The sequence below is a fragment of the Gigantopelta aegis genome, chromosome 15 (genome assembly GCF_016097555.1).
Source record: "Gigantopelta aegis isolate Gae_Host chromosome 15, Gae_host_genome, whole genome shotgun sequence".
Classification (NCBI taxonomy): domain Eukaryota; kingdom Metazoa; phylum Mollusca; class Gastropoda; order Neomphalida; family Peltospiridae; genus Gigantopelta; species Gigantopelta aegis.
In genome coordinates, this window is record NC_054713.1 from 3,101,397 (window position 1) to 3,127,845 (window position 26,449).

The following is a 26,449-nucleotide window of genomic DNA, read 5'->3' on the forward strand; positions in this document are numbered from 1 at the left end:
ATTGCTACGCCACAATCAAAATCACGGAATTCGTGAAATTTCCAATCAAACAGAATCGGCAAAATTATTTGCTGCATCTATTTTTGAGTAATACTGACATAAATTAATATTTAGCAGTAATCTATAAGTGTTTCTGACATTACTAATGATAAACCTACCTGTATCAATTTTCAGATGTGGAATAAATATCTCAAAAACATTTGAAGGGAGGAAACATCCAACAAAAACAACAGCAACGTAGCAGTTTCCAGTGTATTGCTACCCCGCTATTGCTCCAGTGTAGTATTAGACTGGGTACGAGTTGAGAGAGATACTGTTACGGCATAGCATTAGATTGAGTACGAGCTCGAAAATACTGTTACTTAACTTCACCAATAAATGACGACTTTCAGTTTCAGTGAAAAATAACAACATTATATGGTATCCTGGTGGGATACTGGGTTACTGAAGTCTGGTATCCAAAATTAAATTCTGGTATCCCCGGATATCGGGATACCGTTAATCTCGAACACTGTACTTAACCATATGTCTGATGCCATATAACTGTAAATGAAATGTGTTGTGTGCGTCGTTAAATAAACAATTTCCTTCCTTCACAGAGAGGAAACCTGCTACATTTTGCCACAGATAGGACAGCACATACCATTTCATAGTGCAATGGTTGGGTCCACTGAAGTGTTTTGACCCCATGACCCATGACTAACTCTCAATGGCTATCTCTCGCACCAGAAAAGAAATGTTTGTTCCAACACCCCAGCACATTGTTTGATGAACATCTATTATGTAAGAAATATTTCTTTTATGACACCCTAATATTATTCAATCAGGGTGGATTTAGCTGGGATTTGTTTTTGATTTTTTTTTTTGGGGGGGGGGGGGTTGTATCTGTCAATATACCAGACCAGTTTAATCAGCAGGTATCGGGAAAGTTTAAGGAACACTAACACAGTAGCTATTAGACAAGTAATAACATCCCAGCATCTTTCCTAATGTACCAGTTGTAGAGCATTGGCTGGAATGTGCCAACGAAATATCTGCTTTATCCAATTATTTATTCTGTACCTGTGGTAACTTGGGTCTTGCTCCCCCGCGATCGCTGGTCATTGAACCGTAACCGGAACTTCCGCCATAGCTGTCCTCTCTGAAGTGCACCTTCTTACATGAGTTGCGCCCGACCGTGCCGTCTGACCACACCCCACTGTCAGTGGACGTTCGCTGAGACGCCAGAGAAAGGGTGTCATCAGAACCTGCAACACAAGAATGTCAATACATATGATGTACTAACAGGATCACACTACTATTGAAGTCAATCAGTGACATGCAGGTGACAAATATAGTTCCACCCAAAAATAGTGTCCCTTTTTTTCTTTATTTTATTGTTAGAAACGGACCTTATTTGACCGTTAGGCTAAGCAATGTTGAAGGGGCAGGGGTGGGGTGGGGTGTGTGTGTGTGTGTGGGGTGGGTGGGTGGGTGGGGAGAGAGACAATTATAATTATGGTGTAAAACCAGAGTTGATTCCTGCTTCTAGAACTGAATGTCATATTACATAGTGTGTTGACTGTATACCGAGGTTTAACAAGAGTTGCTTCCCTTTTTGAACCACTTGATATTTCAAACTCTAGATGGTAAACTTGTTGGGGGGTTTTCAGAATGACTTCATTATAGCTATTCTCTTCTTCTAAGGTATAAAGTTACATGTTGTTTTTCGGTGGGTTTTTATTAGATAGACGTAGGCTAAAGTTTGTTTGCTCAAGTTTGTTTGCTCGGCTGTGTATTTGCAAGTACATGCTGCCTTAGGATATGATTCACACAGACTCGCACATTCTATGGAAGTAAAACAGATCAATGTATTTAGTCAAAGATATATTTTTTATTGACACGTCTCAAATGTAATGATAACGTTAATAGCAAAAGGGAGATAACAAAGGAAACGACATTATTTACTTCCTCACCACCTGTAATCTCCATAACTTGATGCCTGCCTCAGTAGTGTAGTCGTTAAGCCATCAAACTTAAAGGCTGGCAAGTACTGGGTTCACATCCTGGTACCGGCTCCCATCCAGAGCGAGTTTTAACGACTCAGTGGGTAGGTGTAAGACCACTACACCGACTTCTCTCTTACTAACCACTAACCCTCTGTCCTGGACAGACAGCCCAGATAGCTGAGGTGTGTGCCCTGGACAGCATGCTTGAACCGTAATTGGATAGCAGCACAATAATAAAATATAAATGAAAACGAGATGCCAGGAAAGGCAAGTGATCATCTGCATTTCTCTCCAGCATTACATGGACAATTTTAGGTGATCAGTAAAAACTGATCGCCTTGCAATAAAAATGTTAATAAATTTTATTTGAAACTTCATGCGATTGCTTGCAGGACACCACTTCAGGAAAGTGATCTTCAGCTCTCCTCGAGTTTACTCATGGTGAACATCAAGAAATTGACCACTTGCATCACCAAGAAAATAATAATACACAAAGGGAGACAAGAAAATAATTGAGATTATTCAAAACCTTACCATCTGTAATCTCCATGACCTGAAGCATGTGAGAGATGGCCAGATCGACATCATAATCACAGTCGAGTAACACTTCTCGCACCTTATTAGTATCCTGAAATAAACAAGTGGAATTTGTCCTTTAGTTTAGTTTTCACCTGGTTCTTGATACACAACAAGTAGAAAAATGACACTGGGCAAACAATTGAGAAGGTATGAAGAGGAGGGTGGGATGTAATCCCATCCTATGGTAAAGTGCTTGCTTGTCTCATGTGCAATCGGTCTGGGATTGATCCCACAGATTTTCCCCCAACCCAACCTATGCCCATGACTATTATATATCAGAGGCTGTGGTACGTACTGTCTTGTCATAGATAAAGTGGATATAAAAGATCCCTTGGTGTTGCTGTTTAGAAACAGAAGCCTGTGTGGTGACAGCAGCCACACACCCGACTCCCCAGCACTCAACCAAATGTTAAAATTACTAACTTATACCTCAAACAGCAATAGTTCAAAATGTGCAGTTGGAATGGAATACACTACCTCGAGTTCAACTGATGTGCGCACTCTTACCAATGAATTATATCCTCGGGGCTGTGTACTTAGCCTAAAATAACTCACACCTGCTAAATCAAGGATTAGGATGTGGAGGCACAGCCCACCTAGGTATGGTCCTGAACCTGCTTTGTGAGTTGTCGCGGCAACAAACGATTTGAGACGTATTCTTACCTTACACTGTGTTGCGTTCATCACTTCCTCCTCTATATCCTCGTACCCACGCACCGCTCGGACGACGGCCAGCTGGTGGTTTGCGTAGCCGTTCAGCTGACCGGTAGTCTTAGCCGGGCAGTCCTCGCTGACTTTTACTTCATCCTGGTCAAACATCAATATACACACTTCATATTCACGTTTGTACTTTTACATTCAAATATCCATGATGAAGTTAGGATAACAGAACATTAATAGGCTTTCTTTTTCTTTTTATGTTCTTATATTCATGGGTTAACTAAACATATATTTTATTTAGCATTCAAATATTTATGGAACTAGATCAATTAACATAATTCTGTTGTAATGTTTTTTATATTCACATACCGTATATCTTCGCCTATAAGTCAAATTTTTTTCACCCAAAAATTATTTTATAACTTGAGGGGTCGACTTATAAGAGGGTAAAAAAATTTCACCAAAAAATATTACTGTTTTGGGGATTATTTTACAAGTTTTATTGTTGAAGTATGCCATGTATTTATACTCAAATATGTTAATTTGACACATTTATTTTTTATAACCTATTTTTTTGGGCATTAGAACGGTTTTGGTTATGCGAAAAGGCGTACGATCTCACTCACATGCCAAGACAACAGTCCACTTAGTTAAATTAACAGTCATAACTAATAGTAAAAATGTAAACAATACTAACTACCTGTTGCCTGAGTTTATTTTGAAATCTGGTCACTGGCATTAATGGTTGTTCAAACAATGTTTTGGCGGTGATTAACTTCATGAATATTACTAAGCTTTCCCTTAAAATAGACTGATCTCTGCAGTTCACTTATCTAGAGCAATAGGGACACACATCATTTGGTACAAAAACCAGTGTACTTTCCAGAGTTATCCTCCTTACATGTATTAATATGGCGGCAAACGTGATACTTTCAGTTTTATCGTAGTGATCTGTTGTCAGTGTTTATAAATAAAGTTGTTGTCTGTGCACAAAACCATCTGTACAGTACTATACAGTAACAGTCAAACAGCTTTCACTCTCTACTAAGGAAATATTTCGTTTTGATGCTATGTAATAATGATAGTTTGATTGGAATAGTCTGATCATATTGCGATGTACAAAACGTGAAAACCGAAGTTTGTAAAATAATTTTCTTTTGTTCAAATATTATTGTTCTCATGTGCTGAAAATAAGAAATATTTCAATATTTATAAGTAGTTTTTCATGGGTCGACTTATAAACGGGTCAATAAAAAAATACGTTTTCAGGGCTTGAAATTGGGGACTCGACTTATAGCCGAGATCGACTTACAGGCGAAGATATACGGTAGTCATTCAAACTGAACATTTGTACCATTCAAAAATATAATTTTCTTGCAATTTGGTTTTTTGTTGTTTGTTAGTTTTTTTTGTTTTTTTGTTTTTTAAGTGGGTTTTTTTTGGGGGGGGGGGGGGGGGGGGGGGGGATGTTTGGAGTTGTTGTTGTTTTGGGGTTTTCCCTATCTTAGAACTGAATTTTGTCCCTACATTTATTTGTAGAAGCAAATGGATTAAATACATTTTTTCCAGATATTTTAACAGTCAAATTTGTATTGAATACATAGTAATAATATGTAATAAAAGTAACCCTAACACACACAGAAAGACACATGCACACACATACACACGCACGCACACACAAAAACACCTACCTGTAATCTGATATTAGCCGGAGACTCAGTGTTATCAGATGCTTTGCGCACGCTGGAGTAATGATCTCCATTGTGGTATGCAATGTGAAGCTGGCGGACTTTCGGATTCGATGAGCCTTGAATCTGAAAGACGATTTTAGATGTTCAAGTAGAAACAAAACATGGATGTACAGACAGTCTACAGGTAGATTCATGTAAAGATTTAAATAAAATTAGAAAAGTGTAGCATAAATATGCTCTAAAATATATGAAAGGGTCCACGGGAAAAAATTACAACTCTGTAATTGTGGAATATATCAATAACGGTTACCATAATTATAGGTTTTTAATTTAGTGTGTCATTGTGACTTTGACATGCACAACCGTTATAATACTGACTATTTGTCTGAGCAGCATAGGTTATTAATTTTCATTGGTTACCACTTATCATAAATATCATTGTTTGAGTAACCTGTAAGATAAACGGAATCTACTCATGTCGTATTCTCTATTTCTCTCACCATAAGGTGTTTTGCATCTAGCTGGTGAATAACAATGTTAACAGAATGGAGTCGAGCAAAGGCTACAATGGCGTCATTTCCAGCATACGTTCCGAGTTTCTTCAAATTCTGAACTGAAAACAAACAAAATGTTTTTTTAAATAGTAAAATTTTCCGTTATAGTCATTACCACATAATGTCATCCCATTGGTCCAGACGTAGCAACAGAGTTTGTGCAATTCTCGATGAACTTAAAACTTACGTCATCAGGGAACGTCATATCTGCTGATGTCATTTTATATGGGCAAGTTGTCTTACTGAGCATTATTGATTGTGGACCAAAAATAATTCAAAATAGAGTATGATTTTTTAGTGTTATCATTAGCAAGTATGATTCACATTTAATTATAAATATTATCTGTTATTTCTTTTACGTTCATCTGGGTATGAACAAAAAAAAATCATCCGCAAATTTATGTGACAACGGCTTTGCCGATTCAGTTTGTGTTTGACTTTTTTTTGTTCATACCCTGATAAATGTAAAAGAAATAATAGACAATCGTTAAATAAAACAGTTTTAAAATAATTATAAAAGATGTCAGTATAACATAGGGACTATAAAGTTACGTGTCCATTTGTGCGTAAGTGAATGTGGTTAAAATCCCACACAATGAAGTAACATGAGCCTGTCCATTTTTGTGGGCTAGAATTCGGTCCAGAGTACGGCTGCAGATTTTGTTTTCCAACAATAGGTAACACACACACACACACACACACACACACACACACACACACACACACACACACACACACACACACACACACACACACACACACACACACACAGTGTCCGCGTAGCTTTACAGGTAGTACTAAACCAAATAACCCACTGAGTCAAAGTTTGAGGTGCACTTAACTTTTGATAGAGAAGTTAATACCTTAAATCCTGTCACTGGTGATAAATATGGGTGTGTTGGGGCTTGAAATAGCAGCCTGTGAAAGGCAGTCTGTTTCTTAGATGTAGCAGGTAAAATAGAACTTCACTTGTATTTTAATTCCATAATGCTCTAAAATATAGATCAGAGATCCTTTAAGCCCCAGTCACATATACACAATTTTTGCCCCGAATGGCCACAACTTGAAAAATCGGGGTTATTTTTGGATATGCGTAGTGAGACCCTAGCAGCTTCCTGGTCATTCTTCAGTATTCTTGGAACATCTGGAAAGGCACCTGATAGTTCTGATCATGTTTGAAACTAAGGAGTATTCTTGGAATTTTTCAATTCGCGATGCATACTTAAAGCAGTCATGAGTGCATCGTGCATATCTGTAGGTGCACTGTAGACACAGTTGTGATAGTTGGGGGGTAATAGTGGGACTTGCCTGATTGGCAGGTCTTTTTATATGCGAGTCTTGCGGATGTCGGAGTAAACCAGAAGGCAGTTGAGAGGAGTCTTAGTAATTTGACAGGGGCTTTACTTTTTCACACACAGTGTTCGAGATTAAATTTCTCGGCCAGTATCCCAAATGGATACTAACATTTCAAAATCTGGTATCCCACCTGAGAATTTAGTATTATATGGCATCCCAGTGGGATACTGGGTTCTTGAAGTCCGGTATCCCAAAATTAAATTCTGGTATCCCCGGGATATCGGGATACCGTTAATCTCGAACACTGACACACCATCCCAAACCCTACCTTCACCGTGTACTACCTTATTTCCTTTTTTTTTTTTTAGCTGGACATATTTCTTTCTTAGACCCCTGATTTAAATCTACCCAGTATTTCTCAATACAATATTACAACTTGGATATCATGTTATTTGCAATGTAGTCTGTGTAGGTTGTTTGCTTAAGTTGTGTAAAAGGTCACTGATGTTACAACACACAATTAACACAGACTTGAAAAGATCACTTCATCTATGTATGGTCTAAATCCACCCAGAATTTCTAATACAAAATGTATGACTTGAAAGTGTTTGCTATGCAGGCTGTGTAGGCTATTTGCTCAAGCTGTCCAAAAGGTCAGTAAATGTTACATGTACTAACTACCTGTACAAACTTAAAATATCAGTGTCTACTAGAGGGTGTGTACTTGGGCTTTTTGGGGGTTTTTTACTTGCCATTCAGGCAAGTGATATCAGCACTTTAATTTACCCATACAATTTATGAGTAGCCCAGATTTTTTTTTTTTAAACCAGTATTGTGCAGAGGAGATCAGTTTTAATGGGCTTATGTAACTCAATTCTAAAGTGTATCAATATTTATAAAGAGGTCGTTGTTATGCAAATAGCTAGCTTTTTATGACTATTTCTACCCTTCAAGTGAGCACTAAATTGGCTGTTATGTAGCAAAGTTTTCCGCGCAAGCGTCAAGAACTGTTGCATCAGCCATAATTATTAGCAGTCAGCCGTTTCGTTTCAGTTGCATATTATACATACCAGAGAACCAGTCAAATGAATTATTATTAGCAGTCAGCCGTTTCGTTTCAGTTGCATATTATACATACCAGAGAACCAGTCAAATGAATTATTATTAGCAGTCAGCCGTTTCGTTTCAGTTGCATATTATACATACCAGAGAACCAGTCAAATGAATTATTATTAGCAGTCAGCCGTTTCGTTTCAGTTGCATATTATACATACCAGAGAACCAGTCAAATGAATTATTATTAGCAGTCAGCCGTTTCGTTTCAGTTGCATATTATACATACCAGAGAACCAGTCAAATGAATTAATATTAGCAGTCAGCCGTTTCGTTTCAGTTGCATATTATACATACCAGAGAACCAGTCAAATGAATTATTATTAGCAGTCAGCAGTTTCGTTTCAGTTGCATATTATACATACCAGAGAACCAGTCAAATGAATTAATATTAGCAGTCAGCCATTTCGTTTCAGTTGCATATTATACATACCAGAGAACCAGTCAAATGAATTATTATTAGCAGTCAGCCATTTCGTTTCAGTTGCATATTATACATACCAGAGAACCAGTCAAATGAATTATTATTAGCAGTCAGCCATTTCGTTTCAGTTGCATATTATACATACCAGAGAACCAGTCAAATGAATTATTGTCAAAACTAAAGTTTTAGTTGTTTTACAAACATTACATTTTGGACGTTCCGAAATAATTTTCCGTAATGAATGTGCCAAATTTCATTCAACAGGCAGGCAATTCATAATAAGGTTTTCACTTGCCTGACGTAGTTTCTGACCGTAAAATGCACACCCTGCATCTATTAATGGTTTAAAATTTACCCAGTATTGTTAAGGATGTTCCAAAATCTATTATGGGGGTAGGCAGACCTCAACGTGAAAATAAATTGAAGAGAGTGATTAATTGCTCCCCTAAATTAAGATTATGACAAGCCATAGGATTTCAAATTTCATTGGAAACATTTCTTGGGTTCCGTGCCCTGAGATCATGGGAACCCATCGTAAGCTGTTTTTAGGTTCCGTGCCCTGAGATCATGGGAACCCATCGTAAGCTGTTTTTAGGTTCCGTGCCCTGAGATCATGGGAACCCATCGTAAGCTGTTTTTAGGTTCCGTGCCCTGAGATCATGGGAACCCATCGTAAGCTGTTTTTTCCATCAAATAAATGTTCCAATCCAGTCAAATGACTGGGGTTTTTTTCCACATCAAATAAAGGTTCCAATCCAGCCAACTGACTGTTGTTTTACATCAAATAAAGGTTCCAATCCAGCCAACTGACTGTTGTTTTACATCAAATAAAGGTTCCAATCCAGTCAACTGACTGTTTTTTTTTATTTTTTTTACATCAAATAAAGGTTCCAATCCAGACGACTGACTGTTTGCATTAAAGCCAGTGCTGGGCTGAAAAACTTGAGTCCGCCCAAGCTACCGATTATCCAACACACAAATCCGTGAAAAGAGACACGTTTTGAAACTCAATATTTTCCCCTCCCCTCCCCTCCCCTCCACATTACATACGCATGCTTTCTGACCGACAGCTACATAAATATAACAGTTTACGTCATTTCCGCCCTTAATGAAAAGACAGGAAATAGTGTAGCTTATTCGATTGTCACCTTCAGTACTCAAGTGCATGTGTGACATCGGCAATAAATTTGTCAACTTCAGTGACAGTAATAAAAAGTTAATTATTTTTATCAAATAATATTTGAATTAATTTAACAGTGACACTACAAATAATTAGCGCCAGTGATTTTGGTTCAAATATACAATGTACATATGGATCAATTATTTATATATATGCGTATGTGGGTACAATGTAGGCTCATACCTATTATTACCTACATCATCGAAACAGGAATGGACTCGTGTTCTTTGGAGTATATGCCATGATGTCAATATTGCAATTTTTGGTCGGGTTTGATTTAAGCGCAGTGACTTACTCTGATTCGGGTTTACTCGAACACTGAGAAATATGGCAAACACTAAAATCCGAATCGGTTGTCGTGATTGTGTTGAAAACTATCTCCAGTAGTTTTATATGAAACTATCTCCAGTAGTTTTATATGAGAGATTATTATTTGTATAATTTATTACATATAGATAAAAAATAAAATAAAAATTAATCGACATAATAATCATGGGGAAACGAAAGTTCGGTTCCGATGGCCTGTTATGAGGAACCATTTAAAATATTACCCAGTATTGTTAGGGCTTTTCCAAAATCTATTAGGGGGGCAAAACAATTTAAAACATTACCATATTAATACCGTATAAATTTACATTCTAACGGGAGCTAAAAATCACTTGAAATTTTGAGTTCAAAAAGTGGTTTTCGGTTTTCAGTTGACAACAATGGCGGCACATCGTAGTCATTTTCAGGAATCGATAGCTGATTGTGACAGCTAATTTGATTATAAATTTGATCGTCTTAACAACAACAAAAATCACCAATTGCAAATATTGCAATATGAATCGTAGTTCGGGTTTTTACAAAATTTCTGGTCAGAAAACCACTGTTATTGAAAATAATGGATATAAATACTGGACAGCCGGCCACAAATGCCCGTGAGTAAACGTGACTTTTTCGATTTTTTGCCTAATTTTAATCATCATTAACTGATCTAAAAATCATAAAAATTACAAAAACCCAGGAAAATAATACATACCGATTCATATATAAACTTTATTTCATGTATTTATAAAACATTTAAGAGAATATATGTCAGTAAAAATTATAAACTTGTATCCATTCAATATGGTTTTTATCAAAAATGAATCCAGTAGTCTAAAGGTTAAATATTCCACAACAAACATACATCAAATTTGATTTAAATCAAGTGCATGTATTATAAGGGATAATATATGGGATGGGGAGAAAAATGTGTTCGACACCCGACATAAAACAACAACTATAGCTCCCCCACCCTACCCCACACCAGGTCCACGATGTGACAGATTCTGAAACAGCCATTGGATTCAAAATGTCTAACATTGGAAGTGTGTGTGATGCAGTCTGTGTAGGTTGATTGCTCAAGCTGTGCTAAAGGTCTGTAAAAGTTTGATAAAGTTTGTTTTGTTTAACGACACCACTAGAGCACATTGATTTATTAATCATTAGAGGAAACCCGCTACATTTTTCCATTAGTAGCAAGGGATTTTTTATATGCACCATCCCACAGACAGGAGAGCACATACCACGACCTTTGATATGCCAGTCATACACAGGCTGGAACGAGAAATAGCCCAATGGGCCCACCGTCACAAATCGATCCCAAACCGACCGTGCATCAAGCGAGAGCTTTATCACTTTGCTACATCCAGCTTCTATAAGTTCAAATGAATGAATGAATGAATGAATGAATAAATGAATGAATGACAGCATATGGATTTGAAATGTCCCAACATTGGCAGTGTTTGTGATGCAGTCTGTGTAGGACATTTGATCAGACTGTGCTAATGGTCTGTAAAAGTTACTCACTGTGGACCAGGAAGGGGACATCGTCCTCGATAAATGGTTCAAAATCCACACGGTTTTCCTGCATGTATCGCACGACGTCCAGACGGTGTTTGTAGTGGTTTCGGCTGTGACCTTCCAGCTGGTCCCCAAGGGCGCGGAACAGACAATTGCTGCAAAAATATAAAAGTACAAAAAAGTTAAAATGTTTGGGTTTTGGTTAATGACACCACTAGAGCACATTGATTTATAAATTATACGCTACCAGACCTGTCAACCCTCCCGGATTCCGCGGGAGTCTCCCGATATTTATCAAATCTCCTTTCACCTGTGCGGGAGACAATTTCTCCTGTTAAATGACATTTTTGTAAGCATAAACAAATATCGATCCTCTTTTGTCAAAATAACATAAGGGAAGTAACTCTGCCTTTTTTTTCATTCGGAAAATGTCGACTACTTTCGGTTTCTGAGAATGTAACAGGCCGAATTGTTCCAACTGTTTAACCTTTGCCGAAGCAAGAATTGTGGGATAGCCTATTTATATTGTTAAAAAAGCACATGGAGTTTATAAAATGATGTGTTATTATAATGTTCAAAAATTGCGCCAAATTTCCTCAATCAAAATTGTGCACCCTTTCTCTTTGGTATTAATTGCTCCATTCAAAATTCCATATCACCACCACCTGCCTGCTACCGACTTGATCGGGCTGCTGTAGTTCATAAAAATAAACTCGAATGTAAATGCACATTACTCAGTAATTACATTCGAGTTTATTTTTATGAACTACGGGCTGCTGGTGCTCCCTTGCACCTGCCAGTGCAGTGCAGTCGTGGTGTGCTGGCTGGAATGAGAAATAGCCCAATGAGCCCGCCGACAAGGATCAATCTCAGACTGACCGTGCATCAAGCGAGCACTTTACAACTGGGCTACATTCCATCTTTTTATTATAAAGTAAATGAGATACAGAAACTGCTTTTGAAAAAAAAAAAGATAAATTCATTTTTATTCTTGTGACCACCCAATTATGAAAAGAATTTCAAACATTTTTAGTTATATATCAAAGAAGAAATAAATATGTTGCCAGTGAGTTATTTTATAGCATCAAGACAATAAAAACCAGCCATGAACAAAGCTTTCTCTCATAGGCGGTTTACGGAAAGTGTCACTCTTAAATGAACAAGTGACTAATACAAGCAAGAACACTGACAACACACTGTAACATGACGTAAATTACAAAACATATGAAGATCTTCAATCAAATTTCTTGACAGGAGTGTCGTTGTTTAAATGATCATCTCAAAAACACTGGTTAACATTTGATGCATTAAAAATTTTTTAAAGGCATTCTGTCACAGATTTAAGGACCGTATTTCTCTAAAAATGGATAATAAATAAAAATTACATTAATTGTTGGAAACCAAATTTAGCTATCGCATCACCTTAACTGAACCATGATGGAATGAAATCCATGTCATCCCTCTCTGCAATTTTAGTTTTTGAATTATGGACCATTGCCATAATTCAATTATTTTTTTACAAAATGTCATTAATAAATGGAGTATGGAGGTTATGAAGATGGATGAATAAAGTACATTTAGGGGCAAATCAAATTATATTTGTTCAGGTAATACTTTGTTAGACCATTAAATAGGTCAGTGGTCTGTGACAATATGCCTTTAAGAGAACATTTCAACCGTTTTATGTAACAGATAAACTTTCATCGCCTTTTATCTACATATGCCTGGCTAACCACAATTTGTAAAATATTTTGAAGGAAAATAATAAGGTTAAATACCACTACCATGATTTTCAGCAACTTAAATAGAAAAGTACATTAAGTTCAATGTTATACACCTTGTATATATTAATGTACATATTTTCTTCAACTGGTATTTTAAATTGATGTGGAAATTGAATACTTGTTACATTACACCTCAGCACATGTCTAATAAATAGTTATTTTGATACTTTAGAGAGAGAGAGAGAGAGAGAGAGAGAGAGAGAGAGAGAGAGAGAGAGAGAGAGAGAGAGAGATAGAGATATATATATATATAAAGAGACAGAGAGTTAAAATTTGTTTTGTTTAACGACACCACTAGAGCACATTGATTTATTTATAATCATGGGCTACTAGTATTGGATGTCAAACATTTGATAATTGTGACATAGTCTTAGAGGAAACCAGCTACATTTTTAATTTTACATTAGTAATTAGTAGCTAAAGATTTTTTATATGGACCATTCCATAGACAGGATAGAACATACCACACCCTTTGATACACCCGTCGTGGTGTACTGGCTGGAATGAGAAATAGTCTAATGGGCAAGGCTTCTAGATTATGGTAGCTCCACTCCCATGGATAGTGATATTCAATGTTGGGCTAGTGAATAACTACTATTGCCATGCCCGACAGCTAGTAAACATTTTGGTCAAATGTTACAGTTAAGTCTATTCTGTAAATATGAATATCCTGCTCCCATCCCACCCATCACCCCAATGTTAGTGTTTTTAATCTCTATCTCCCTGTTTAGGTGACATATCTGATTGTTACTATTATTTAGTAAACTTTTATTAGCTTAAAGAGAAATAGGACTAGTGAATTTTTAATCGTGGCTAGTAAATTTAAAAGATCACTGATCCCATGGCTAATGGATTTTATACAAATTCTAGAAACCCTGTAATGAGTCCATCAACGGAGATTGATCCCAAACCGACCGTGCATCAAGCAAGCACTTTACCACTGGGCTATGTCCTGCCCCAAGGATGGAGAGAAAGAAAGAGTGAAAAAAAGAGAGGATTAAACCTGCTGTCTACTTCTACCGTTAAAGCAGCAAGGCATCTTTTCCACAGTCAGCACAGGACATGGAATACTGGTTGGAATGGGAAAACCCAACCTGATAATGAGTCCACAGACAGGATTTGATCCCACAACCAAAGCACCTATGGTGATCACTTTATCCACTGAGCTCATAAAAAGTATTATATGTAAGTAATTTTGTGATAATATTGTATTGTAAAACAAACTGGCATTTATACACGTATGAGGTACATATACATGTAGAGAAAGAAAAAGTTTGTTTTGTTCAACAACACCACTAGAGCACATTGATGTATTAATCATCAGCTACTGGACGTCAAACATTTGGTAATTTTGACATATTTTTAGAGAGGAAACCCGCTACCTGTTTCCATTAGTAGCAAGGGATATTTTATATGCACCATATCCCACAGATAGGATAGTACATATCACAGCCTTTGATAAACCAGTCATGGTGCAAAGGCTGGAACGAGAAATAGACCAATACAGAAAGAAACAAGCTGGCATTTTCAACTGAATCCTTATAATTACTATGACAACTTTCTCTCCAGTGTGAAGTCAAACACATATTAAACAATTTTCAAGTTGATTTTCCATGACTTTCCATGACCCAAATAACACAATTCCATGACCATATGACTATTGTTTAAATTTTAGTGATGAATCAGTTGTATGCGAAAATTTGTATTAAAACAGTAATATCAGTGCTAAAATCAGTTTAGGCCCAGAACACATCAACACTGGGTCTTGGTCTGGCAAAGACACTATGTATTTTGACGTCTGGATCTGTAACTCTTATGTGTTTTTAATATATATTAACTGCGCTCATATCTTTAGACATAGTTTCTTCTGTAAACACCAACAATAATTATCAGCATCCTACTTTGATATATATCTTGTTGTTTATTAAGAAAAATAAATTAAAATATGGCTAGCACAGGCTGCAGCTGCCAGTCTGGCAATGTGAAAATATAGCACATGTTCTATGTCATCTGTTGCCATATCTTTAGTTTGTGCCAGCACAGATGTGTTGTGCTTTTTCATTTTCGTTACAGTGCGCATTTCATTTTCAACTGGTGCCATACTCGCCATCCCACACCCAAACACAGCTTCGGTGTGCAGTGACAGAAATGAGCAGACTTTTTTTACTAGTCCACCAGACAAATACATCTAGAAATCTACTTGTCTGCCAATATTTTCACTTGTCCAAATAAAAGGGTTGTTTTATGTAAGTACAAGGATGACGTTTGTGATTGCTCAAAATGAAACTGCATTGAAATTTTTTACTTGTCCACTGAACAACCACTGAGGTGCATTTGGTTGTCCGAGCACAATTTTACTTGTCAGGACAAACGGACAAGTGATTATTTTGAACCTTGCTTTGGGCTTTAGGCGGCAAAGAACAGTTAACTGTTTCTCAGTTGTATGCATTACGCATGTAATGTAATGTCGTAAAAGCATTATAATATCAGTCGTACGACTAATTAACTGTATGCATTGCACTTGCAACGTAATGCTGTAATAGTAGGGAGACCAATAACAGTCAATTTACTAATTCTAACAGGAACAGTTCAGGACTTCTAGACAACGATCAGATTTACCGATTTAAGAATGATACATTTTATTAAAATTTTATCTCTGGGTGTCTTTTTTTCAGGGTGGAGTCAGGGGTGGAAGGAATATTATGATTTTCCATGACTTTCTATTGAAAAATAAAGTTTTCCAGGTTTTCCAGACTTGGATTATTAAATCTCAAATTCCATGACTTTCCAAGTTTTCCATGATGTATGCGAACCCTGAACTGGTGAAATTTCATTGTAAAGTTGGAATTATCAGTTCACATAAATTTTGATATTCCAGGACCTAAAATAATTAAGGGGTGGGGGTCATGTATCAAAAAGAATCCTGGTACAATAATAGAGTATTCACCAGCTGAACAAAAACAAAACCAACAACAACAAAACCCACCACATTTTTTAATCTATTACATGTACAAGCAGTCTATGAAGGGCTCTTTCCAACATACTTTTAGCAGAAACTGACCCCCCCCCCCCCCCCAACACCCCCTATATAAACGTCTTGCTCTGTATTATATAAAGTAGCTATGTCATAACGTTTGTGTTGTTTAACCACACCACTAGAGCACATTGATTTATTAATCATCGGCTATTAATTGGACGTGAAACATTTAGTAATATTGACATATAGTCTTAGAGAGGAAACCTAGAACATGTTCCCATGTAGTAACGAGGCCCGTGGATATTTTATATGCACCATTCCACAGACAGGAAAGCACAAACCACAGCCTTTGGCCAGTTGTAGTGCAATGAATAGAACGAGAAACAACCCAATCAGTTGAATGAATCTACCGAGATGGGTTTGATCCAGACATATAAATCCAATCTGTAAATAATCTTTTGCTATGGATGATTAGACTGGTCCAAATGACATCATGTGACGTAAAAAAAAACCCAAAACATCCTGACATTTATAACTCAATGAAACTCAATTTTTCACAACTTTTGGCAATTGAAAACCCCCATTTAAATAACTGTTTCAGCCGTTTTATTTATTGTTTAGAAATAGATAAATACTTTATTATTTTGTTTACAGCACACATGTACTGTTGTTCATACAGCATGTAAAGTGGTCTTGTGACTCATACTTCAGTGAATGTAAAACATGACCACGTTCGATTCTTAAATGTAGCCTACATGTATTTGCCATACACACATGAATGGACATTTCTGTATACTTAACTGATGACATTTTAAACTCTGTCAAAGTCTGTTTTTGTTTTGATATTCTGTAATGCATGAACAGCAGGGTTTCTGCCAGAGGGTAAAATGGGTATGGTGACATACCCAAAAAATTTGGCAGATTTTTTTTTAAAGTTAACGGTTTGACAAAATTAATTACTCTTGTTATTACTGTAGGATTTTCTTAACCCTAGAGCTAAACGTAACCTAGTTTCTTTTTGGGGGAGGCCCCCCCCCCCCCCCCCGCATACCCCCTATTGACTGGTTGCATTCAATTCCATAGTGTCATACCCAAAACTTTCTTTCAGGCAGAAACACTGAACATGTACGGTATGTATGGCTGTTTATAACATACATGTATAATTGTAGTACAGGTACAGAATGAACAACAAGTGTTTTTGTTAGTATCGTATTTCCATACAGGCCAATATTTTCTTGTACTTTCTTACACATTTTTGTTGACTCCGTATATTGACCCCTCTTCTAATGATGGTATTTAGAGGCTCGAAAAGTCGGCTAATACACAGCGATATACGATATACAGTGTCTAAACCTGATTCACTCACTGACTGACAAAATGTATATACAGTGTCTAAACCCGATTCACTCACTGACTGACAAAATGTATATACAGTGTCTAAACCTGATTCACTCACTGACTGACAAAATGTATATACAGTGTCTAAACCTGATTCACTCACTGACTGACAAAATGTATAGACAGTGTCTAAACCCGATTCACTCACTGACTGACAAAATGTATAGACAGTGTCTAAACCCGATTCACTCACTGACTGACAAAATGTATATACAGTGTCAAAACCCGATTCACTCACTGACTGACAAAATGTATATACAGTGTCTAAACCCGATTCACTCACTGACTGACAAAATGTATATACAGTGTCTAAACCTGATTCACTCACTGACTGACAAAATGTATAGACAGTGTCTAAACCCGATTCACTCACTGACTGACAAAATGTATATACAGTGTCTAAACCTGATTCACTCACTGACTGACAAAATGTATAGACAGTGTCTAAACCCGATTCACTCACCGACTGACAAAATGTATAGACAGTCAAACACCGACATGAAAAACAATTGAGATGAGTGATTACTTGCTCCCCTTACTTAAATTATGGTGAGCAATTTAAGATTAATAGACTCCATCATATGTAACCATGTGGGATAGAAAAATTACACCCGAGGTGGTGGAAACTTTGACCTGGGGCAAGGCTTGCGAGACTACAAATGAACAAGATAGCTTTTATAACGAATGTTTTAATAACAAAATACTGATTTAAAACTACCCAACTCGCATTAATATGATGTCATATATTACCAACAACGTAATACTCCACATGTGAAACACAATGACGTCACAGCCTATACAACAGAGATTTATTCCGTATGGGCTGACATCATGAAATGGGTCTGTCTTGCTTAGCTAGGGATGGAAGAAATTAACATACTGATATGTCAAGAGGAGCAAGAAAATTACACTCCTTTGACTAGTCTGAGGTGACTGATGGGGAGCAAGGTGGGTTACGAAGGCAGACTTATATATAATTATATACAAAGGTGGATTTCACTTTTAAAAGATGTTGTCATTAACACAGTTTTCACAAAACTCTGGATTTCACAGACACCGGTTAGCAAAGACCACAAGTATAATGTAGTCTATTTGCTATACACACATACCGACGACAGGACACATTTGAGAATTTTGTTTACAACAACAAGTGAAATTCCACACAGGTGCTTCTGGGTACATGCTATTCAGCACACGGCCAGACAGGCTTCGGTGAACATCTTAATAACACATATAGCGTGATAACCGGCGTTCCCTACAATCATGTGACCCGCGTTTTGAAGTACTGCCTTATAATACAGCCAACCAACCGTGTTAAGAAAATAAACGACCATTAACGCCAAACCTAGGTCCCTTTCAGACCCACCGGTATAGCTGAGGGTTTATTCAAGTCTACTAGAGTCTGACGAGTAAAAATTTCCGTCACCCAAACCATCAACAGAAGTGGTATTGTATTCATAACCAGTCATACAATCCGCGATAAAAGCGATAAAAAATGTTCACTGGAAGATGTCGACATCTTTGTTATTATAATTTATGAACTGGTGATTTTTATGGGCTGCCCATCTTTTAAGGGGATAAGAATGCACATAACTTGTAGGTTAGAAGTCCGAGTCCATGGAAAGTTATTGCCACACCACTTTACGCCCATAAGTTAAACATACAACAAATTGCTTTGACCTATTTTAATAGTCGGTCAGTAGGGGTTTTATTTTATTTATTTATTTAAATCTTTATTTATTTATTTAATATTGACTTTTACATTTTTTAAATTAATTATCTTTTTACAGGTTGTTTTTTAAAGTTTGTTTTTCAACAGATCAATAGCTTTTTTTTATTTTTAAGTTATTCATTCATTCATTTATTGAAGAAAGGAAAGAAAGACAGTGTCAAACTTATGGTTGAAAGGGAACAAAATAGTTATCTTCAATTATCCTCCACACATTTGAAGAGCCCTTTATAATGAATGTTCTTTATAAATTCATCATTCACGATAAATAACACTAAATTATCCTGAAAGTGCATTTCTGAACATCTTTATTTCAGAATTTTCCAGGGAGAATGCTCCATTTGCGAGTGTGCAGCAATATGCCTTTTACAAACTCAAATTGCCAATCTCCGAATTTTGTGACCAACCCCGACCACCACCACCTCCATTACAAAGTCCTGCATTTGCCTTTCACATACATGTATGAATCTATCTATACTTAAGGTTCACTGTCTTGCACACAGCTGGGCTCAATCGATCCCATGGCCGATAACACCACAGGCTAGAACTCTATACTCCTGAGCTACAGGACAAAGAGTCAAAATTGGTTTTGTTTAATGACACCATTAGAACACATCGATTTATTAATCATCGGCTATTAGATGTTAAACATTTGGTATTTTTGATATATAAAGAAGAAACCCACTACATTTTCAATTAGTAGCAAGAAATCTTTTATACATGTATGTATGCACCATCCTACAGATATGATTGCACATGCCACAGCCTTTGATATACCAGTTATGGTGCACTGGCTGGAACGAGAAATAGCCTAATGGGCCCACTGACAGGGATACAGAGAGGAAACCATCTATTACACAGGCTACTCCTACCAGAAATGCTACAAGGATCTTTTATATGCACTTTCAGGCAATCATGCAGGGGTGTCTCGACTGGGGTGAGAAAATATTATTACAGGGTCGAGACAAGTTCCCATGAAAAATACACTGAACAATTTTTTTTTTAAACCTTAAGTTTGTGTGAGTGTGTGTATGTGTATGTGTATGTGTATGTGTATGTGTATGTGTATGTGTATGTGTATGTGTATGTGTATGTGTATGTGTATGTGTATGTGTATGTGTATGTGTATCTGTTTGGACTATCCCACAAACAGAATAGTACATACGACAGCCTTTGTTGCACCTTGGGGCCTAATTCACTAAACAAATTTGCAATCTTGCAGGACAATGCAAAAAGACATGCAAAGAGGATGCTTTGTTGTCGAGCAGAGCCTAAGAGAGCTTTGTGAATTAGGCTCCAGTTCTCTTTAGCTTTCTCTGGACCAATAAACTGCACAACAGGCACACCAACAGAGATCAATCCTAGACCAATCCTATGGTCCCTCCCATCAGGGAACGTCGTTTTCTTACTGTGGACAACGTATATATTTCTGACCCAATTGTTTTCTAAATTCCACACACAAAAATAGGTGTTTTTTTTTGTTATTTCCAAAACACTTTTACTTTTCTTCTAACGGCAAATAAAAGTGAAATGATTTACAAGAAAACAATGTTCATGGAGGCTGGGAAGGAGCACAGAGCACTTTACCACTGGGCTGCATCCCACTCTACTTACAAAACATGTATTACACAGTTCCATTCAACTTATTGGGGCTTTTCCCCGTTCTTCCATCCAGTGCACCACAACTGGTCAAAGGCCATGTTATGTGCTTTCTTGTTTGTGGTAAAGTGCACATAAAAGATCACTTTCTGCATTAGGAAAAATATAGTGGATTTCCTCTGATGACTACGTCAGAATTACCAAATGTTAATGACATTCAAAAGCCGATGATTAATTAATCAATGTTCTCTAGTGGTGTCGTTAAACAAAACAAACTTTAAAACACACTAACTTTGTATTGCACAGTATACAACACTAAATATTGTTACAACACTGCAGGTTAAAGTGCTGTGCCAGACCATACACTAAAATTTCAAATTCCACAATTAAATGCTGTCTTAATTCATTGCAATAATATTTTACACCGATATGTAAATCAATAATTACGAAAATGCCCCATAAAAGTATTAAAACATCACTCCCATAGAACACTGCCGGAAACGACCGAGTAAAATTCTCGGTAAAAACATTTGCCTGTAAATAGCCGTGACGTCATGAAGGGAACGCCCTTCACAGAAACCTACCACGAGATGACTCCCAGTGCAAGCGAAAGTGGGACCGACAGCGACTGCCAAGCTCATTGATCATGCGATTCTTCTTTCAATGATGAATAGTGTAGTAATGACTGGACTAATATTTGTGCAACACAACAAATAATGCCTTATCAGTTTGAACCTGGAACATCTTCCGACGAACCACCGGCCTGACAGATGATGATGAAAATGGACGTGGAGACAGCTTACCACTAATTTACAACTTTTATTCTTGTTTTGTTATTTAGCTTTTCGTGCGAATTATTTTGCTACACTGTATGTTCTAATACTTATGATGTAGTAGAAAAGACGATAAATAACTCTTGAATTCTACGAGACAAGTGGACCCGATATCGGTAATTTTAAGAAATAAACAAAAACGACTTTTAGCCCATCCCATCCCTCTATGAAGATGGTTTTTTGTGTGAATAATTTCAGTTTAGTTTGACGTAAAAAAAAAAAAAAGTAAGTGTTTTGGAAATAACAAAACAATACTATTTTTTGTGTGCAGTTGTGAAAACAGTCTGCTCAGAAATAAATAACTTATTTTAATTTTAAGAAATAAACAAAAACGACTTTTAATCCGTCCCATCCATCTATGAAGATGTTTTTTTGTGTGAATAATTTCAGTTTAGTTTGACGTAAAAAAAAAAAAGAGGGTAAAAGTGTTTTGGAAATAACAAAACAATACTATTTTTTTTGTGTGCAGTTGTGAAAACAGTCTGCTCAGAAATAAATAACTTATAGCACATTCCATAGTATGAAAAAAGGTTTTCTCTGTGGGAAGGTAAAGTAAAATTAATTTAATGTATTTATAGTCTGTTTTACAGGGAATGCCTTTTTTCATACTATGGAATTTACAAGTCATTTATTTCTGAGCCAATCGTTTTCTAAGATGCATACAAAATTAGCTTCTTTTTTTTTTTACAAAAAAACCCTACATTTTTGTAGGATGGGACGGACTAGGCTATAGATACTTACTTGTCTGTACTTTATTGTTTTAATGTTCTCGAACTGTAAAGAAAAATCTCACAAATGAACGAGATGCAAACGACAACAAATCGGATCTCGATAATTGCACGAACCATGCATGAGAAAACAAACTGACCGGAGTTGAAAGCATAACGCAATTTGGGACATTGACGATATGCACCCCAAGGTCGTTTCGGTGTGGATGGCATCGGCTTGTTGTTATTTGTTTTGTGTCGCAGAAAAATTGTTGGTACGGCATCTTTTTTTAAAAGCCATAACACATGGTATTCCCATATCTCGCTTAAGCCGCCAAGCCAGTTCGGATGAATCGAAACTAAAGTGTCTGCTGTCGCAATGGTCTCCGGCATTTTCTTCCTGTCCAGTATTTCCACGTTGTTTTAATCAAATTCACACACAACTTTCTCACAGCAACATTACTAGGAAATGCGTGAAAACTAATCGGCTTTTGTATTGCTACAGCCGCCAAGAACACGCCGTTTAACCATAATAAACACAAAAGAAGCAATAAACAATGGCGCTGACTATCGAAAGGAGTTCCCTTCGTGACGTCACAGATCAAATCTTTCTGGGGAATATTTTTTAATGGAAAATATACCGGTATATAATTTTTTACATTTTTATTTTTTATTTTCTAATCATGTTAAATAATATCTTGATTGATATAGCTCAATACATCATACATCTGGAACAGCACTTTAACAGAAAACTTTCCTGATGTGTTACATAAAAGGAATTGAATAACACACTGCGCAACCTCCACCCGTGTCATGTAAGCATCTATTCAATGTTTTAATGTACCGGTGACACAAACAAATAATATATATATATATAAAAAACAACAACCACAAATTCTTTCAGCACTATGATTTAAACATAGTATATGTATTTTCTAAATGGATACATGTATGAACATTAGAAGAAAAAAAAAATCATGCATATTCAAAAAGACAAAGCAACAAAGATGTCATCCAGTTTCTATACATGTATGTACAATGTACATCCCCATACATGTCTCCGCTTTGTACTGAGCTGATGGTTAAAGGTTTTCACAGTACAGTGATCAACTAGATCATAAACACCGGCGACACACGGATTTTATAAAGCAAGCACACCCCAGCACATTGTAAACTAGAGGTGAGCAAGATGAATTTCAATAGAGAAGGTATAGCGCTCACCTGAAGTTATTTCTGAGCACATAATCACCTGAAATGTGTCTTGTACATGTACATATTTCAAATTTTAACTTGAGAAGAATAAATATTTCTAAGCAAATGTTCTCGATTATTTAAGTGTTCTAAATTGAGAGTGGGATCTATAGCCTAGTAGAAAGTAAAGTTTGTCATGAGTATAGCATGTTGGTTGATTAATTAAGCATCGGCTATTGGATATCAAACATTTGGTCATTCTGACACATATTCATCAGAAGAAACCCGCTACATTTTTCTAATGCAGCAAGGATCTTTTATATGCACCATCCCACAGACAGGACAGCACATACCACAACCTTTGATATACCAGTCGTGATGCACTGGCTGGAGCAAGAAACAGCCCAATGAGCCACCAACAGGAATCGATCCCAGACCGACTGCACATTAGGCAAGTGCTTTACCACCGGCCTATGTCCCACCCACACTTGCTCGAGTTTGTAGAATCAAACCACCAGGTCGCCCCATTACCTAACTGCATTTTTCCATGTCTGTTGGCAAGTGCTTATACATGCTTGCTGTTTTTCTCTAAGACTATAAGTCAGCTGACGACAGTGGTTCAAATCCCGTCTAAGCTGGCTCACACATTCATTCATCTTTCTCATCTATCACACTCTGCCTATCATTCTTATTATCTTAATATAAAAAAAAACCTTTCCAATTTCTCCCACAATTTCAATCTGTTTCAACCCTTTCTGTCAGTTTCCTCCGACTCTTGTCTTCTGACCTGTCCACACCATCGCCTATTTGTCTCAACTTCTTCCACGGGTGCAGTCTCTGTGTATTTCCCTGCACCCACCTGGCATCCTCGTCCTCTGCCGCTAATAAAGCTGGTCTGACCCACGGCATGAACTAACGACTGCCGGTAGTAGGGGTGCATAGTAGGTGGTTACAAGTGCCTCTTAACAATGCCAGAAGTAACTACTGAACACTCCCCGAAGTGGTCAGACTAAGCCCACAGCTAAAAGCTGATGGGGAATGGCAGGTGAGTGGCACAGATGGCCACACGAGACAAGCACCTGTCGCCGTTATAGAGACAAGGACTGGGATGCGAAAGAAGTTGAAAGATAGGAGGAGTTGCCAGATCGAGAAGAAATGAGATGGAATTTAAAGGAGAGAAAGAAAAGGAGGAAGTGGGATAAAAAAATTTCAAACATATCCCTGAATTGTATGGTTTGAAAAGATTTGTTACAGACCTGTACCAGAATGGACAGGCTACAGATGCATATTATATCAATTAGGAAATCTCTGATCGGAGATCGGCAGTGGCATAAAAAAACGAAAAAAGAAAAAAAAGACTATAGGTCAGAATTACCAAATGTTTGACAAAGAAGGAAATGTTTTATTTAACGATGCACTCAACACATTTTATTTATGATTATATGGCTTCAGACATATGGTTAAGGACCACACAGATATTGAGAGAGGAAACCCGCTGTCGCTACTTCATAGGCTACACTTTTCGGTTAGCAGCAAGGGATCTTTTATATGCATCATCCCACAGATAGTACATACCACGACCGGTTCTGGAGCACTGGTTGGACAAGAAATAGCCCAATGGGTCTTCTCCAAAGATTTATCACAAAAAAATATAATAAAAACAAAAGACATTATTATATTCAGTTTTTATATCGGCAAAGACATTATTATATTCAGTTTTTATATCAGCACTGATGCATACTAACATGAATTGCTGTAAGTATTATATAAAAACAATTATATGATGTGTGGTTAATAAGAGGATATTTGTTCAGGATATTTGTGCATATAAAAGATCCCTTCCTGCTAATCGAAGAGAGTAACCCATGAAGTGGCGACAGCAGGTTTCCTCCCTCAATATCTGTGTGGTCCTTATAACCATATATCAGAGGCAATATAACTGTAAATAAAATGTGTTGAGTTCGTTGTTAAATAAAATATTTTCTTCCTTTCTTCCATATGCTTAACTACCTCCAGTAAATGATGTAATGCTACCATTGTGCTTATGGGAGGGCGTTGGTTAAAGACATTATATTACTTTATTTACAAGTGGATGTTGTTGAAAAACACCACCACCCACCCCATGATGTCATTTATCGACCAGCCCAAACCACCGACAGCTTCTGCAACACAGATATCACACGCTTATGTGGTACTGGTAAACAAACTTTGCCAGTCAAACCGTATGACGACAGAACCAGCAGGCACGTCGTAAAAGGTGTAAAAAAACCCCACACCATCAGACAGAGCCTATATACAGGTGTGGTGTGTAGCTGTATTCACAAACACACACACCTGTGAAGGTTCTATTCATAACAACAGATAACTGCCTGTACAACTACGCATAATAATAAGAAGAGCTCTATATATATATATAGAAATAAACACATCTATAGACTCCTCTTGTCGCAGATCTTAAACGATCAAATACGTTTACTAAGCACTACTGCATGCTGTAACCTCACCGTGGTGTAGGGGTGTAACATTCTCTTTAAGAATGGCCAATACAGCACAAATCCCCTTGTTTTCTTCGAGATACAATTGAAATTTTGAGTAAAAGTCAGTATCTATCTGCAATATTTGTATTCTTGCACAGTTCTTTACACTGTTCTTATTTAAATCTTGTGTTTTTATATTGATGTTGATCATCACTTTATTTGTTTGCATTACCATAGGTGTCGTTAAACATTCATTCATTCCATTCCATTCAACTAGATCATAAACACCGGCATACAGATTTTATAAAGCAAACACCCCCCCAGCACATTGTAAACTAGAGGCTAAAGTTTAAAAAGTTAAAGTTTGTTTTGTTTAACGACACCACTAGAGCACACTGATTTATTTATTATAGACTATTGGATGTCACAAATTTGGTAATTT

At 36.9% G+C, this 26,449-nt stretch overlaps 1 protein-coding gene across 1 annotated transcript in view; it reads right to left on the reverse strand.

Annotated features, from left to right (window-relative positions):
* LOC121389986 (OTU domain-containing protein 3-like) overlaps positions 1 to 26,449 on the reverse strand; it is a 42,409-nt gene that overhangs the window by 6,114 nt on the left and 9,846 nt on the right. The window contains exons 2-7 of the mRNA XM_041521677.1: positions 11,319 to 11,467; positions 5,419 to 5,531; positions 4,919 to 5,041; positions 3,231 to 3,374; positions 2,523 to 2,616; positions 1,063 to 1,247 (exon numbers count right to left, since the gene is read on the reverse strand). Of these exons, the coding sequence (XP_041377611.1) occupies positions 1,063 to 1,247; positions 2,523 to 2,616; positions 3,231 to 3,374; positions 4,919 to 5,041; positions 5,419 to 5,531; positions 11,319 to 11,467 (808 nt within the window). The remainder of the gene's footprint in view (positions 1 to 1,062; positions 1,248 to 2,522; positions 2,617 to 3,230; positions 3,375 to 4,918; positions 5,042 to 5,418; positions 5,532 to 11,318; positions 11,468 to 26,449) is intronic.